Source organism: Psittacula echo, assembly GCF_963264785.1.
Source record: "Psittacula echo genome assembly, chromosome: Z".
NCBI classification, from domain to species: Eukaryota; Metazoa; Chordata; class Aves; order Psittaciformes; family Psittacidae; genus Psittacula; species Psittacula echo.
This window is the reverse complement of record NC_137742.1, coordinates 90,823,320-90,836,892: the sequence shown is the minus strand read 5'-3', so window position 1 is coordinate 90,836,892 and position 13,573 is coordinate 90,823,320. Positions and strand designations below refer to the sequence as shown.

Genomic DNA, 13,573 nt, shown 5'->3' with positions numbered 1-13,573 from the left:
GTTAAAATTCTTCAAAAGTGTTTTAGCAAACGACAGTATGAGGAGCTCTTTGCTCTTCCCCTTTTCTCTCTCCAGCCAGTCATAGGCAGCAGTATCTTCTGTTGCAGGGTTAGGAAAAAGTTTTCTGCTGCCAGATAGTAATGCATGTTTTTCATATTAGCGATAGCAAAGTGTAGTGTGTGCTTCCTCTTCAGTCATATTTGAAACAACAAGTTGCATTTTGCTTCTGCAAAGCCACCAGGTTGGGCAGCTTAATTCATCACTTCTCTCTAAATTCTGTATGGGTTTTATGTGATGCACAATGTTACGTATGAGGCTGCTATGCAAAACTTGAGGGAAAGGTGAACAAACTGCCTCTAGTTCAGGTGCTAATAAAGGCAGAGTTTAAAAAATAGGAAGATTTCACCCTTTGGATGGTAAATTCTGTGACAGTTTTATTTTTATTTACAATTTCTCAGTTGCAGACAGTTCCAAGAATAAAGTGAGAAACTAGTAAGATGATTTTATTTCAGAAGTGCTTGAAGTGGTTGTTCCTCTTACTGTCCGCTGAACAACATCCAGACATTTGGATGTGGGAAAAGAGAAACAAGTTTTGCTTTAACAAGGATTGAATGAAGCCTGACTTTCTCAGAATGATAGAGACAAGTCCTAGTTTTGGTGTCATTAGCCTACTTGTTTTTTCCTGTTATATATGTTTACTGTAATTTCACAGGAGAATGAATGCATGAGAATAAAAATCCTGGGAGACTGTTACTACTGTGTCTCAGGCCTACCTGTGTCCTTACCGGTTCATGCCAGGAACTGTGTTAAAATGGGACTTGACATGTGTGAAGCAATAAAGTAAGTATAGCACAGAAGACTTTTTAACGTATTGAGGCTATGAAGATACTGAATAAAGTATTTTTTGTCAACATTCAAAATAGCTGTAGTTGAATCGTTACACATTGGGTCATAAATCTCTTGTCTTCTGCACTAAGTGTACAATGAGACTAAATATTAATGTATCTCCAGGATGTGGGGAGAAAAATCACAGGTGTAACTTATTCTCTAATACTCCCCTCCCGCCATAGGCAGGTGAGAGAAGCCACGGGAGTGGATATCAACATGAGGGTTGGCATCCATTCTGGGAATGTGCTGTGTGGTGTCATCGGCCTCCGGAAGTGGCAGTATGATGTCTGGTCACACGATGTGTCCTTAGCAAACCGCATGGAATCCGCTGGTGTACCTGGGTGAGGATCTTCCCTGTCAGTGCTAATGCACTCTGTCATTATGGTTTTTGTAATCCTGGTTTATGAGTCTGGAATTGTAACTGTGCCATGACACAGATCTTCATAATGAGATGATGACAATAGGACAAATGTGTACTCACCAGAGCTGTAAAATGTTAATGTTTTCCGATTCTGTTTTCAGTGGGCTATAAAATTCTATTCTTAGGCAAGTGACTGTTTCTTGACCTTCTCTTCATTGGGGAAACCTGTGTGTCCTCAGCAGTGCATTACGTTAATTTAGTTAACTCATGGGCACAGATATAACACTACATTTGTAAATTTACCTAAAGAACACATATGCTACTTAGGTTGACAAGGCAAAGTTGCATATTTAACTAGTGTTTCTGTTAACATATTGATGGATACAACTCTATATTCACCACCAGCAGCGCCCCCCACAAATGTGAACAACTCAAAAATTAAAATGCAGTCTGATGAGGAGCATCCAAGCCAGGAGAGTTTGGGGCTGTTGATTGGTGCATTTCTGTCTGTATTTGTCATGGGCAGAACAGAAACTAAAGTGAGTGGTCCTGAGTGGAAAAGCTTGAGGCAAAGCAGTAATGTAACTTGCCATGTGCTGCTCAGCAGTGCAGAGGATTGGGTCTGAGGCTAGTATTCATGCTGCTATTTTTAAGATGCTCATTGAAAAGGACAAATACAACTGCTTTTTAAAATCACCAGCATTTAGAAAAGTATGCTATTTCCCAAGTTGAACTAGGGGATTACAACTAAGCTAAGAAACTTAACCTTCTTTCCTCCCCCATATTGTTTCTCATTTTTCATTACCAAATAAGCCAGTGATTTTGTAGGTTTTTGGTAGTGTGTGCAAATTTGTACTTATTAATTGAATAGCATTCATGTGGGTGTATGTTTAATCATTAAAGTGTTGGCTTCTTTTAGAAAGTGATTCTAACCAGGCACATAAAAGGGTTTCTTATTGTTTCTATGCTTCAGTCAGCTTTTAGATATATGCTTGTAACTTAAAAGTTAGTTTCTGCAAAGCAATAAGGGGATATGAATACAAAGTTATTTTCTTGCATTGGTGCTCAAAACAAAAAACAAATTGTTGCTTGGTTAAGAGTTGCAATACCATCCATGCTGAGTGTTTTAGTGTGTTGACTCAGCATGATTAAACACAAATAGAGTTGTAAATTTTCTTTTGTTGGTAAAGCAAACAACATGACCGAATATGGCATGCAAATGTCATTTTCTTAGTCATGTTTAGGACCATTACATAATCTTGGAAACTTTGATTATTCCATTACATTCTGCATGCTTATGTTTGATCTGTTAAAGATTAAAGCTGGTTGGCATGCTGATTCAGAAACATTACACTTACTGCTTCCTATATCTATACATGTCTAGAACTCACTTATCATGTGGTTCAAAATTAGCCAAAGGAAACCTTCAACTTCTGGAAGACTGAGCCTCACAGGGAGGAAGGGTTTCTATTCATTATGCAAATGTTATATTTGTTTCCTGCTCTGCAGAAAAAAAGATGTGTCTGGGATTCCTCATTCCAATGTTAGCTAGACTTGCTCCTTTTGGAAGCACAAATTTTGTCATTAGGAGCAGTTCCAGGTTTTTATTTAAAATAGGAAATATGTATATTTTGGGTTTTTATAAATGAAGGAATTCTGAAGACTTTTGAAAGGCTGCACGAAAACTTTTAACTTCATAAATATTTTCTTTCCATTGACAGAGTATTCTTGTTCATCTTCCCAATTTTATCATTTGAATTCCTAAAAATGTAATACATTAGCAAAACAGAAAGGACTAGCATAAAACCAAGCTTAAAAATGCATTTATGACCCATTCTCTCTAATATCTGTATATCCAAAAGATCAGAACATGGTATTCTCAGGCCTGTAAGCATAGGAAATTGAATGCAGTAGGGTAGGTATTCTGCACTAGCATGGGAAGTGCCATGGTGTATGCTACAGCTTGCCTTTGAGAGGCAGCTTTAGCAATTTTGGGTATGTACTGATCCCAGAATCCAATAAGTGTTAGTAACTGCTGAGAAATCATTGGCATGGTAATTTAAAGACAAGAAGTTTGCAGTGAGATCTGAAATGTCCCACAATGGTGTGTGATTTGGGGAAAAAGGGAGAGAAAGCTTGGTAAAATGGAACATGGGAATAGTGAACAAATGTATTACCTTTTGAGGTAGGTGGAAAAGCACAGAAAAATTGCTGCAGTACATGAGTGTTACATGGCTCAGTTAATAAAGACATCACCCAGGCTCTATGGGAGAAAGTGATGCTTTAGAGCAAGCTTTAAAATTGCGGGTGTGAAGGTTCACCTTGACTGCAAAACTGCATAATCAGGGTAACAATTAAAGACTACTTTTTTTGTTGTTGTTTTTAGGCAATTAGCAGTAAACAAATAAAACCATGCATCCGGTATATTCCAGAACTCATACCTTTTGGCTTTAAAAGTATTGAGGAATTTTTCGTCTTCCTTGTGAGAAGCCACAGGCAGTGGTCTCCAGGTCTTGGCTAAACTATCTCCAGGCAAACCTTCATGGAGCATAAGGAAGCAGAGGCAGATGAGATAGTGATCCCCTTGCTTTCTGTAGTTAGGTGGGAGTGCTGCACACTGTCAGCTTCCATTCTGGGAATGTTCCTCCCCAGCTCTGTGCTGATGGATGTAGGACCGGCAGCAGCGTTTAACCCCTCCGTGCCAAAGAAGAGTGAGAAAAGCTGTGGGAAGATAACAAAGAAAAAGTAGAATTTTAGAAAAGAAATGCTATTTAATGAACACACTCAGGTCTCTTGTTGAGAAATTCTATGGGAAGATATTACTCATAAAACTATGCGAGTCAGGATACTGAACTAAGTAGTGTTAAAGGGAAAGTGTGAATGGGTACAGAAAAATACTAGCTGCTCCCCTTAGAAGCAAGCTGCTGTTCTTGCTGTGCTGTGCTCTCTTCTGATTGTTTCAGACAAGACAGGCTTCCAGAATTATGCTCCTAGCTGACAAAATACCTTTTCCATTTTTTCCTCCAGACATCTCCTCCCTTCCTCATGTATTTCTCGCATGAGACAGCCCTCCCTTGTGCTTTGTTTTTGAGCTTTCCCTGCAGCTCTTGCCATCTGAAACAACCTGCCTTCAAGTTTGTCTTGTCAGCCATCAGATCTCCTTTGATCACATTTATTCTTGTTTCTTATATATCTCTGCTTATTTCAATTTAATTTTATACTGATGCTATCTCATTCTGGAAGTGTTTCTCAGCATTCTATGAAAGATGCCCTGTGAAGAACTGCAGTAAAGGATTGCAAATATGGTTTCAAGCACTGGCAGGATTTTGCAGTTGGCTGCCAAAGCACAGGATGGCTGAAAAGGAGAAATGTCAGCAGTGGCCATTGAAATGTAAATGAAATGCTTAATGTGACCTTTCTGTAAGTGTTTGGGTCTCTTGTTTTTTCTCCCCTTCTCAGCCGTGTACACATCACTGAAGCAACATTGAATCACCTAGGCAAAGCATACGAAGTAGAAGAAGGGAATGGCCACCTGAGGGATCCTTACCTTGAATCTATGAATATCAAAACCTACTTAGTGGTTGATCCAAGGGTATGTGGTTGTTTTTAAATGTGTATTTATTCAAATATATACATACATTTTAAGGACATAGGTGACTGTAGTACATATACCTTTTAAATTCAGCAGCAGAATTGAAACATGGTATGAGCCATCTGAGTAGTTCAGATTTGGGACTTCAGATCTGAAAGCACATACTACTGTTTTATGTCTTTAGTTTGAAGGTAGTAAGTGTTATGATGAAACCTCTTATGTGGTCCACTCAGAGTAAAAATATGTATTTAACTGTATTTACTTTGAAGTGTGTCTCTCACAAATACAGGTCAAAGGGTGGAATGAAGTCATGAAAGAATACCTGTACTGTGTGACCACCTTCAGAAAGATATTCCCTGTAAAATAGCTTCTGACATCATCTTCCTCACTGTCTTGGATGTGAGAGTCACCTTCTTTTCAGAGTATAAAGTTAGCAACTATTGGTTGTCCCTTTAAAGCCTGGTAACCACAGACACCTGGCGTATTGCAGGTTTGAATCAGCTTGTGGTTGATGAGTAGAATATTTCAAAATGAAAAAGAATGAAAATGACAAAGTTATTTCTTTCAGGATTTTTACAGGAAGGAACAGCATACAGCCACTTTTAATTAGCAAGAACACAATCTTATCTTTATTGCATGTTTTATGTACTCAATGCTGCAACCCTCCCTACCTGTACACAGCACATATTTTCAGAATAAGGATCTAAGTCTATTAAAATGGTACCTGCTTACCTGAAGATACCTGTGAAATGTTAGAGGATAACCAGTAATTGACATAATGGTTTATTCTGCAGTTTTAGTTTCCTTGTAGACCTACAAAGGTATTGCTGTATGCCCTGTATATATTGTCTAACTCATTACCTGTGACGCAGGGATATAATCTAATGTTGAGTCTGTAATTTGTGGGATCTTCTCCTAACCACTGTTTTGATACACCCCAGCTCAGAAACTGGGAATCTTTTCCCCTGATGAGGTGCTGACTGCAAGGAATTTTTATCTATTCATAAGATCCTGCAGTCTCTCACATTGTAAACAAAAAAAGGAAGTTTGAATGTTGCAATGTCACAAGTGAAGGCTTGTAAAGGCAGATGGAGCAAATTAATTATAGCATGATCTGGTTTAGCTCACATTAATTAAATGAGATAAAGGAGTTGAGGCTGACTGACACGTTGCTGGTATGTGTTTAGAGTCCTACTAAATAGATTAAACTACTAAAGTACACAGAGCTTCATTTGTTTGTAATTTGTGTAATTTTCTTGTTTTTAAATGTGTGTGTTTTCTTTTAGTCCAAACAAAGCGTAGCAAATAATCATCTCCCTAAAACGAGAGTTAATGATGGGCTGAAGATGCGAGCATCTGTTCGGATGACACGTTATTTAGAGTCCTGGGGAGCAGCCAGGCCCTTTGCTCACTTGAACCACAGAGAAAGTGTGAGCAGTGACTCTTCAAGTTCACAAGGAAAGCAAAGAAAGGTGAGGTTTAAAGTAGTAATTGTCATCTTGCAATTACAAACTGCTCCTTGTGTCTATGGTGTGAAACTCGAAATCTGACATGAATTTTGTGGCTGAAATTCTGCTCTTACTCATGGTGTTTAAATGTGTACACGGAACTAAGACAGTATCTCTGAAACAACTGCTTCTGTCAGAATTTAACAGTATTCAAACTTAGCCAATCTCTAGAATGCTATACTCATAGTAAACCTTCAAAGTAAAACTTTGAAATTATCTTCCTTCCTCCACCTCCCACTCCCCAATATTTTTTCTGTCTACGGGTCCTGCTCACATGTGGTTTTGGAAAAAAGATAATTTATCCCAGCCTCCAGTTGCACACGACATTTACTTAAAATGTACAGAGAATTAACAGTGCATCCATGGGTTCTGCCTGCAATAGGATTGTGCCAGTAAAAGATTTCTAAGATAATGAATTCTTAAGATTTTTAAGATTTTAAATTATAAGAAAACTGATTTTTCTTCCTGAGAGCAGAAATGAGATGCGCATGCTTTCCAGTGTGCTTCTGGAGATGCAGCAAGGCTGTACTACTCTCTGTGGACAGATAGCTGTAGTAAATGTTAAATTTATTGATCCATTCAGGTTTGTGGAAGTGGTTTTCAGTCTACTTGCTTCTGCTGATGTTAATTACTTCTGTCTGTGGAGAAAAATAAGACGGAATATCTGTTCAATTATTTTTGAATGATTTCTTTGTCAGAAAACAGTTGTTAAAGCAGAAAACATTGCTGGAAGGATTGATTTTTTTGATAAGCTTTTCTACTTGAGAAGAGTTCCTGATTTTTATTTTTGAATAAAAATGGTTTTGGCAGCTTCCTGAAGTTTATTTTCAGCAGTTGTTTGCCATTTACTGAGTGTGTAACTTATTCTTAATTCCTCATTTGATTTAGGAAATACCTTTGAGTTCCACTGGGCGCCAGAGAAACTCTGATAGGTTTGTCAAGTACTTTCTTCTTTTAAAATATGTGATCCTGTGCTCCTCTTGAAGTTCAGGGTACTGACAGCATGCGATCTTTTGGCTGATTAATCACTGTGTATGCAGTTATGCCTGCATTAGAAGGGTTAAGCTAAGTCTTTGGCCTTTAAAAGATCTCTCAATTGATGTTTGTTACTATTAGACTGTAACAGGAGGGCGTCCCCCCACCTTTTTTATCTCACTGGCCCCTCAGTCATTCATCTTGCATTTTACTTTATGGCCTGTAGTAGGATGAAAGGGAGTAGGGAAGTAAGAGACCTATAGAGCATTGGAAAACAAATCAAGACACCTCATACATGGTATACATGTTTATACGGTAACTGCTTGTGCTACCTCAGCTTTTAGTTTTCTTACTCTTAGATGCTAGTTTTGTTCATAAGCATTATAGTACCAAATAAATAAATTTTATCACAGAATGTCACGGAATATTAGGAATTGGAAGGGACCTCAAAAGATCATCTAGTCCAATCCCCCTGCCAGAGCAGGAACACCTAGATAAGGTTACACAGGAATGTGTCCAGGCGGGTCTTGAGTGTCTCCAGAGAAGGAGACTCCACAGCCTCCCTGGGCAGCCTGTTCCAGTGCTCTGTCACCCTCCCTGAGAAGAAGTTTCTTCTCAAATTTAAGTGGAACCTCTTGTGTTCCAGTTTGAGCCCACTACCCCTTGTCTTACCATTGGTTGTCACCGAGAAGAGCCTGGCTCCATCCTCGGGACACTCACCCTTTATATATTTATAAACGTTAATGAGGTCACCCCTCAGTGTCCTCTTTTCCAAACTAAAAAAACTATAATTGTATTATAAATAAATACATCTTATGTTTTACAAGATAATGCCTTTGGTTAGTAATGTTAATGTATGCCATCATATTGTAATAAAAAATTGGCCGCTATATGTAGAAAAGCTTACAATGGTACCTGTACCACTGAGTTAACCAAGTAAGTGGTTTTTCACTTGTCAAGCATTCTTGTAGTTAATAAAAATATTGTCTCAAAAAGTGCATGGTTTGAGTAACTAGAGTAATGCTTAGTAAAGTGCTTATGGATGCATGTTTATCAGTTTGGAGCATTCTTGTTTAATGTCTCTGTGGTAGCTTCCCCCACTTGTGTCATTTGGAATTGTGGCCTCCTGTAGCCATTAGCTGTTTCTGAATAGCATTTGTGACATGGACTTCATTTCTTTCCCAGAAATTCATCTCAGAAGGGGAGGATAGAGGAAGATATTTATGATGAAATGATGTCAACCATTGAGGGCCTCAGTTCAACAAAGTATGCAGTATCTTATTGTTTTCTTTATCTTTTCTTTGAGAATAATCTTCGCTCTCAATTTTAAGCTCATATAAAAAATTTACTTCTCAAAAATTAATAGTTACCAGAATTCTTGTCTTGCCTCTCTTTTGGTTTTTGTTTGTTTTTCAGTTATTTTAGATCCTTTTTGGTTTTAATTTGAATATCAAAGAGTATTACTGCATTATTATGGCAAAAAGCCAGTGGTTACTATAGCTGTTCAATGTGGGGTGGTATGAAATAGCAAAATGATTGCTTTGTTTCTTAGGACTGTCCAAAGTAATGAGCTGAACTGCAGTGTGGATGGTATAGGAAGTTAATGTTTGTGTTCTGCTTATTAAAATAAGAAATATAAGGAAATCAGGTGCAGTACTGAACAAAACCTGTGTATAAAGTCAAACCACACTTTTGGAGGTGGTAACATAATTGCCATAGTGCCTAGTTCAGGGAAGGTAAATGGTGTGTCAGTAGCAGGTGGTGCATTTGGCACTATATTTGCATTTAAAAGCAAACAAACTCAGGCAATGCTCTTTGTGGTTGGTTTTTGTTTTGTTTTTATTTTAAAACATTATTTAGATTGCTATCAAATGTAAAACAGTGCATTCAAGAAGAAAAAGAATTCTTTCTTTCATCTAAATTATAGCATGGCTGTTAACACTGTACCTCAGCTATTCCTAATGGAGGCCTGATATTATTTAGAGGAAGTTTTTGGAGGCTGTGAGCCATCTCTAAAATCTGCTATTATACTTTGGTGTTTGTAAACCTTTGGCAAGGCCTGGGGTTATATTTTGCATGTAACTGGCAGGCGCTGGAGCCTGTGAGAGAGTTCTGAATCTGCCTGTCAGCTACATAACAGCATAACTGCTCTTGTGCTATGAAACATAAAGAGCTCGCAGAACTGTCAAATGTGTGTAAAACAGTGGCACTCTCACCCTGTATACTGTGGTGTCTCAAGTACAATGATGATTTTGCATAATCTCCTTGGCCTGTTCGCATACGTTTCGTAATATGCGTCTCTCTAAATGCAGCCCATGGTGTGGCAGATCGGATGACTTCTGTGGGTTTTCACTGATTTTTGCAGAACCCAGTCTTGAAAAAGAGGTTGGTAAGATCAAAATAATCCTTTTCAGTCTTTGATTTACACTTCAGAGCAGCATAAGAATATATTTGAAACTGTTTTTGTTCTGAAACTGGATTCTGAAGGGGACTGCAAATCCAAAGAGATTTTTGGTAACTAATGGAAAGCACATCTTATGATTTGTTTGAGTTGGTCATTCTTTCATGAGAATGCTAATTCTGTAGATTAAAGGAGATTGTCCCTAATCTGTGGTTAAATTCTTGCCATAAATGAGTAAGTAGGAGTTTGGCTTCTCTCAGAAGCAATAAGATTTAAAAAATAAAAAAAAAAAAAAAATTTCTACATCCATAATGAAAGTATTTTGAAAATACTTTGCTTTCTGTGGTTGTTTCATTGCAAGTATAATGGTATTTGTTAGGTACAGGGTACTTTTCCTGTTTTAATACCTATTCTTTAGTTTAATGTGCTGTGGTACACTGTATGTAGTTATTGGGGGGGTGGTGGGATAGATATACACTTTAGGTTTACTTCTGTGTATATCCTTTTCTTATAACAATTTTGGCTCTGCATCTGTGAAGCACTGATTTATGTACTTGCTGGATTTCCCTCTTGGTCTGAAATGATCTTTTGGACTAGGTGCTTTTTCTTGACAGATGTTTGAGTGAATTTTATTTGGTTTTCTTTTGTTCCTTTTAGTTGTATGTATATTTTTAATGATGCAGCATAAATTTGGATATGTGTATCATCACAAAAATGTAATAGAATTTTAAAACAGCCTGGAATTATCTTTAAGATTTATTATGATTTGTGTTTCAGTATCGCACCATTCCAATTCTAAAACTGAAGAGTTACTTTGCATGTGCCAGTTTCGTGTTCCTTTGTATATTTCTGGTACAGATGTTCGTAATGCCAAAGTAAGTCTCAGTATTTTAATAATTTATAATTCAAGTTAACCAATAGCTAAAGTGAAACTCATGTGCATGAAACTTTTTACAGTCTTTTGGAGTTCCTGATGGTTTACATTTGAGGAATATATACCTTTTAGGACTAATTCACATCTTAATAAAGGAGTGCAGTCATGATGTTGGCATAACTGTCTAGATATCAGGATGAAAATAAAATAAAAATGTTTCTTTAATATTATTTTTACTCACTACACACAGGGAGGTATTCAGTTAAATGAGAAATCCTATTTTACAAGAATAGTTGGCTGTGAGCATATTAAAATACAAGTGAGCAATGAAAAATTGGATTACCTGGTTAAATATGTTCAGTGATCCTTTTGTCTGTAGAAATACAAGGAGGCAATTTTGAGCTGTTTCTCATAGTCTGAGAAAGCAGATGTTTGATAATTCTGAAGTTTATGGTGTATTTGTTTTGCATGGCTGTTGCAGTGCAATTTCCATGTGGTTTATGCAAGGGGTGGTGGTTCAGGCCGTCAGTGAGCAATAGAATATCTTAAAGTAGTATTTGAGCAACAGAGCAACAACAACCTGTGCAATGGTATGGTCATCCAGTGCTATTAGAAGAAAAATTCTATTTCAATTTAGCAAAACAGCGTTAGCAAACGTTAATCTAAGTTCTGGTTTGATTCTCCCCTTCCCTCCCTATTTAACACTGGTTTGTTTTACGTTTTCTTTTCTGTTTAGAACTGCAAAACTGGGAATTTCCTTTGGCATTGTTGCAGTCATCATTGTACTCATTTTGTTTGTATGCTTTGCTGAGAAATGTATGGTAAGTTTATTTAAAACAAAAAAAAAAAAATTCCTTTTTTCAGAAGCACATGTAGGTAATTCAGCACCTTGGTCTACCTTTTAGGATTATGAATTAAGCTGTTAATTCCAATAGGAGTTACAAGAGCCTTGAGCCTTGGCTTACCAGAAGATTTTATTGCCTGAAACAGATTTTCATGTCTGAAAATTCTCACTGTAATTCAGAATTATATGGATGGCAGAATAGATGGGTAGGAGGAAGATATTAATGCCTGCTGAGTGGGGCTGGGGGTTTTAAACTTATTTTTATTTGTATGTTTGTCCCTAATAGTAGTTTTGCTTTTAAACTTTGATATTTTCTATACTGAAAAAAATATTAAAATAAAAATAAGTTTGAATGAAGGTTTTGATAATAATACATAAGGTCCCATGAAAATTACAAACATGAATAATTTATTGGCAACAATTTCACAGCTGTTAGAATTCCAAACTCACCATTACATCAATTAGGCCCCTTTGCATTTGTAGTTCCTTTTTCTTTGCATAATCAAATATGTATGCAATTACTGTATAAAAAAATGCATAGTGACATAGAGACAGCCCATAGTGACACGGGCCCATAGTGACATAGGACATGTTTAATGATACAAAATAAAGAAAATCCTTCTCCAGTCCAAGAACTATCTGGAGGCAGTGGTGGGAAAGGGAAGGAATTTTAGGGAGCTCCTTACACTTGTCAAATCCATGTTGTGCTAAGCCAAGGGTGGGAGGGAATTCTGAAGTTCTGTTGAGAACATGCCACCATCATCCTGCAGCCCAGTGGTGGTGGTGCTTTTGCAGGGAAACTGGCACAGAAAGACACTGTTCCTTACAGAGCCATGATTGAGTTGTGTAAAAAGGGAAAAAAAACCCCGATATGATTACACTCTGTACATAAGGTAAAGTTTTATGATTAATTTAAAAGTACAGTGAGATAGTATGTATAGATTTTATGTATATATAGTGTTCATATATATATGTATATGTACGGATGGGTTTTATATGTATGTCTATGTATGTATGTCTATGTATATATGTCTATGGAGAGAAAGAGGGAAAGGTGTGTGTATATGTGTGCATAGGTGTTTTCTACATATGAAAAAACATATGGAGAAAAGAAAAAAATAGAATTCCAAGACTAATTGCATCGGGCTTGAGTTTTAGACTGGGAGTGTTTTGGTATAGCACCTTGAATAATCCTTGCAATCATGAAAAGCATGTGCTTTACTAGATGTTTTTCTATATAGCAACAAGTGGAGGATATAAAGATGGCAAGAAAGGGGACCATCTATGATGGGTTTTGATTCAGTCATCTGGCAATGTAGTTCCAGGTACAATATTACAGCTCAATAATAAAAAAACCAAAAAAAACCCCAAAAACCCAACATAGGTTATAACCATATTTTTAGTAACATTTCTCTAGAGCTGTCAATCAGATTATAATTTTGCATTTTTAAAGCAGAAATTATGAAAAGTTTGGCACCCAGCCTCTTTGAAATAAGGAAGCATTATCTCTGTTTTCAGATGTGAAAAAGCATTAGGCATTTCATCTGAATGACTAGCTTCAGGGTTCTAAACTAGGATTCCAGTGAAGACTCTTGACAGTCTCCTGCAAGAAAAAAGCGTTTTATATTTAAAACTCTTTTTGCCCATGTATCAAAGTGTTACCCATGCCACTAAAACAACCTAATTTTGTTTACAGAAGCGCTGCTCAGAACATTGGCCTTTCCTGCACCACCTTTGTGCTGTCTCTGAAAAGGTGGAAACAATGCCTTTACTCAGGCTTCCCTTAGCAGTCATCACTATTGGTGTCTTGCTGATTATAGCGGTTTTTAATTTCGTAAGTAATCACTTTATGCTGTGAATTTATTGTAACATCCACTGTTAAGTAACTTCCTGTATTCTTTTCATCAAGTACTGTGCTTTTTGCTGCTTTTTCTAATGTCTGATTTGCAGTGTGAGTTGATGTACACAAGGATAACCCATGATGGCATGTAAAAGCATTAGAAGTAGAATCTCCCAGTTTGTAGAACTAAAAGTGCATGTGATAGACTTGAATTCTAGTTTACACCACCTTTTCTCGCTTTTAAGATGGAATTTATAATTACTATTGGTTGTAATCGTCATCACTAAGAT

The 13,573-nt window shown here is 37.0% G+C and overlaps 1 protein-coding gene across 1 annotated transcript in view; it reads left to right on the top strand.

The window, feature by feature from the left end:
* ADCY7 (adenylate cyclase 7) overlaps positions 1–13,573 on the top strand; it is a gene marked incomplete at its 5' end in the record, with an annotated part of 34,268 nt that overhangs the window by 9,654 nt on the left and 11,041 nt on the right. Inside the window, 10 exons of the mRNA XM_080637099.1 lie at positions 713–840; positions 1,071–1,229; positions 4,709–4,841; positions 6,128–6,313; positions 7,238–7,281; positions 8,510–8,590; positions 9,637–9,709; positions 10,503–10,600; positions 11,336–11,420; positions 13,140–13,277. Of these exons, the coding sequence (XP_080493225.1) occupies positions 713–840; positions 1,071–1,229; positions 4,709–4,841; positions 6,128–6,313; positions 7,238–7,281; positions 8,510–8,590; positions 9,637–9,709; positions 10,503–10,600; positions 11,336–11,420; positions 13,140–13,277 (1,125 nt within the window). The remainder of the gene's footprint in view (positions 1–712; positions 841–1,070; positions 1,230–4,708; positions 4,842–6,127; positions 6,314–7,237; positions 7,282–8,509; positions 8,591–9,636; positions 9,710–10,502; positions 10,601–11,335; positions 11,421–13,139; positions 13,278–13,573) is intronic.